Source organism: Bison bison, unplaced genomic scaffold (assembly GCF_000754665.1).
Source record: "Bison bison bison isolate TAMUID 2011002044 unplaced genomic scaffold, Bison_UMD1.0 scf7180017851153, whole genome shotgun sequence".
Classification (NCBI taxonomy): domain Eukaryota; kingdom Metazoa; phylum Chordata; class Mammalia; order Artiodactyla; family Bovidae; genus Bison; species Bison bison.
The window spans coordinates 24372-27690 of NW_011481726.1; the positions used below are offsets into that span (position 1 = coordinate 24372).

Genomic DNA, 3319 nt, shown 5'->3' on the forward strand with positions numbered 1-3319 from the left:
GGGCGCCGGCTGCGGCTCTGGGACAGGTCGGCCTGAGGTAACTGGTCTGAGCACCCGCTCCGGTCCAGCCCTGCCTGCAGTGGCGGCTGCTCCCCATCTGGGCATGCGGGCACCAATAAGGCCCACACATGCTGCCAGGCCTGGGTTCCGGCCCCTGCGGGCTCCAGGCGGCCTTTGAGGGCCTCGTCCCCAACTGTGAGCCCCTTGCGCTCCCAGGCAGCACCCTGCGGAAACCGCACCGACCCCAGCCACTTCTCTGAGGAACGCCCTGGCCGTAAACCGCAGTTTTGGCTGCTGCTCTAATACTGCCTTATTCTTGGGGTCTGGGGTTTCTCTACACGCTCTCACCGGCCCTATAAGAGGATCACAGCGCAGGGCGGAGCCCACGGGGAAGGCACTGGTGCGGGCCTGAACCAGTGTGATGTTGGGCTGGGCCACCCCAAATCATTGAGTAGTTAGCTAAAAAGGTAAACTTAAAAAAAAAAAAAAAAAGGGAGACTGCTTTGAATGATACACAAATGTATCTGCTCACAGTACAGCTTCAAGGTCCCCCACCCCAAAAAAGAAAAAAAAAAAGTTGGGCTGACAGGCCACAGCCAAGCAAGATGCTCACTCCAACAAGCCAGGCCCTGCCCCGGGGCGGGGGCGCTGGCCTGGGCCGGCCGGCTCCACATAGTCAGGTGCCAGGCTGTGGGTCCTTAGCAGGTTTAGCCATTAACGATCAGGTGTCTGCAAATAAAGTTCTCAAAACATCTGTGCCTTTACCAAGGGAGGGAAGGAAAGAGGGTACAGGAGATGCTGGCAGTTACTCAAATCCACCCTGAACCAGTCCTCGACGGCCGCGGGTCCCAGCCAGGCAGGGAGGACTCCGTTACCATTCTTTCTTCTTCTCGTCCATGGACACACCCCCGGGGCCCAGGGCCACCACCAGGAGCAAGCCTCCGATCACCGACATGGTCTGGAAGAAGTCGTACTTGAGAAAGTCGTGCATGGGCTTATAGACGGGAATGGTCCAGAAGGCATTGAAGTACACGTTGATGGCAAACAGCCAGACGACAAGAGTCAAGGCGGCCAGCTTGGTTTTAAAGCCGATGGCCACCAAAATCATCAGAGCCGTGCCCACGATGTTCTGGAGGATCTGCATAGGTCGAAAGGTATGGAATGAGAATGAACGTGAAGAAGAGACGTGTCCTGTTTGATGTGCAGGCCGGTTCCAGCTGCCCGCGTCTCTGCGGGCCTCGCGCCAGGGTGGAGTAACTCGGGACGGAGAGAGGTCTGCAGTTCACAGGCAGGGTTATTAGTGGGACTCACTCACGGCTGACCCTGGGACCACACTCCCCGGAGCTGCTCAGGACCAACCACTCCCTGCCCCCAGTGCCAAGAGCCCTCCTGGGGACCCTGGCCAGCCAGGGCCCCGGCTCTATGAGCTCCTAGGGCCAAGGATGAAGCCTTCGACTCTGCAGCCCCGACCCCCCGTGTGCAGACAGTGCCCGCTGCAGGCGGGCGTGCCTGGAAGCTGCAGGTGTGCGCGCTGGGAGCCTGCATCCCCAGCTGGAGGGGCCCTGCGGCAAGGCCAGGGCAGCTTCCTGGCCCCAAGAACTCGGCAGTGTCAAGGTCCCATCTGACGGCCCCTCGGCGGTGTGCAGCATGCAGAGGAGGGGGCAGCGCCCTTCCAGAAGGTCGGGACTCAACCGGGGAGACGTACCGAGAAGAAGCTGGCGTCAAAGTGGAGCAGCGTCATGAACATCAGGACCAGCAGGACTCGGCCTCCGAGCTGCATGTACTGCTTGGGGGAGCTCTCACGCATGGTGGGGACGCCCGCGAACATGCTCTTGCCTTCGGATCGGGACTCAGCCAGCAGCAGCAGCAAGCCTCCTCCCAGGGCCAGGTTCCTGCGGGACACACCCCCGCAGCAGTCAGGCCCCCCGGCCCCACCAGTGCCGGGCGGACAGGGCCGGAGGCCCCAGCAGGAAGGGGACCCCGCTGACCCCCATGGACATCTGCACCCATTGCGGGGCCTGCGCCGGGCTCTCCTGCTGACCAGCGCTCCCCCTGGACCCGTGAGCCCTCGTGAGACGTGGGGTTCTCACCTGTGTTCTCGGGGTTCGGGGATGGGGAGGAAAAGGCCTCACCAACGTTCGCTACAGAGTCTAAGAAGCATGGTTTTGACCCAGAGAAACTCACTTCCACCAACAGCTACTGACTTTAGAGACACGAAGAGATACACGAGCCACCAAGCAGAAGCTGCCTACCTCATCAGAAACTTCAAGTCCCATAAAATGCTGTAGGCGATCGTCTGAGGGAAGAGGAAAGACAAACTGCAGTCTCAGCGTTTCCAGACAAATTTGTTTCTACAGAATTAACAGCATCAGGCAATTCTTCCAACACACATGAGAAATCTAAATAACCAGACAGACAAAACCCTTTCGGGACATCAACAGCCCCAAACTCAGCAACGGGCTCAGCGTCCCTTGGGATGGGTGGTGGCCCGGACCTGTCAACAAGCCCTTGCTTCCTCAGAGCTGGGCCCAGATGGTTCTGGAGGACAAGACCCAATCCGGGTGAAATGTGAGCTAAACATTTCATGAGTAGCTACGCGTTCTCTGTGAAGTAGAGAACCCTTTGACCTGCTGCCTTGTCACAAGGAACTTGGGGAAGTGGACAACGGTGGAAGCCCGGAGCTCGGACCCAAGCAGTTCCAGGCAGACACAAGCGGGCTGAAGGGGAGTGGGGCTGAGTCCTCACGGCCTCTGCCCCAGGGGCTCGGCTCTAAGCAGGGAGAGAGGAGGGAGACCACTCACCTGCAGCGCGATGATGCCAAAGAGCCCAAAGCAGGCGTACTGCACGAAGTTCCTGCTCAGCACCAGGATGCAGCCGGCTGCAAGGGGGCTGAGGTCAGGGCTGCAGCCCTGCACTGGCTGCTGGCGCCGCGGCAGCCCAGCCACCCACCCCAAGCCAAAAGCAGCCTCTGGCGGGGATGGCCTCTACCTATCCAAAGCCCTGGTCCAGAACGCGCCCTCCTGGCTAGAGTCGGCGTGTTACAGGAGCTCTGCAGGGAGCTGCAGTCCTGCCCTGTGCCCCGAGGACACGGGACGGTCGCGGGAGCCGGGCCCGAAGCCACGTGGCCGCACCGGTGACCCAGGCCCGCCCTTCTCTGTTTGCCGCTGTCACCCTCCCAGACCCCGGGTTCGGGGTGCCTCGGCTCCTCACTGGCCGCCCCCCAGTGCCCTGCACCTCCTGCTCCGGTCACTGAGCCCAGGGCCGCAAAGCAATGCGGCCAGGTCTAAACAGGGCAGCCAGCCGAGGGCCGGCAGGGCCT

General features: G+C 61.1%; 2 protein-coding genes across 2 annotated transcripts in view; one reads left to right on the forward strand and one right to left on the reverse strand.

The window, feature by feature from the left end:
- SURF2 (surfeit 2) overlaps positions 1-492 on the forward strand; it is a 5410-nt gene extending 4918 nt beyond the window's left edge. The window contains exon 6 of the mRNA XM_010850143.1: positions 27-492. The gene's annotated coding sequence lies outside the window, so the exon portion shown is untranslated. The remainder of the gene's footprint in view (positions 1-26) is intronic.
- A 10-nt stretch (positions 493-502) lies between these two features.
- SURF4 (surfeit 4) overlaps positions 503-3319 on the reverse strand; it is a 3222-nt gene continuing 405 nt past the window's right edge. Inside the window, exons 2-5 of the mRNA XM_010850130.1 lie at positions 2802-2898; positions 2253-2296; positions 1706-1892; positions 503-1138 (exon numbers count right to left, since the gene is read on the reverse strand). Of these exons, the coding sequence (XP_010848432.1) occupies positions 872-1138; positions 1706-1892; positions 2253-2296; positions 2802-2898 (595 nt within the window). The 3' untranslated portion in view covers positions 503-871. The remainder of the gene's footprint in view (positions 1139-1705; positions 1893-2252; positions 2297-2801; positions 2899-3319) is intronic.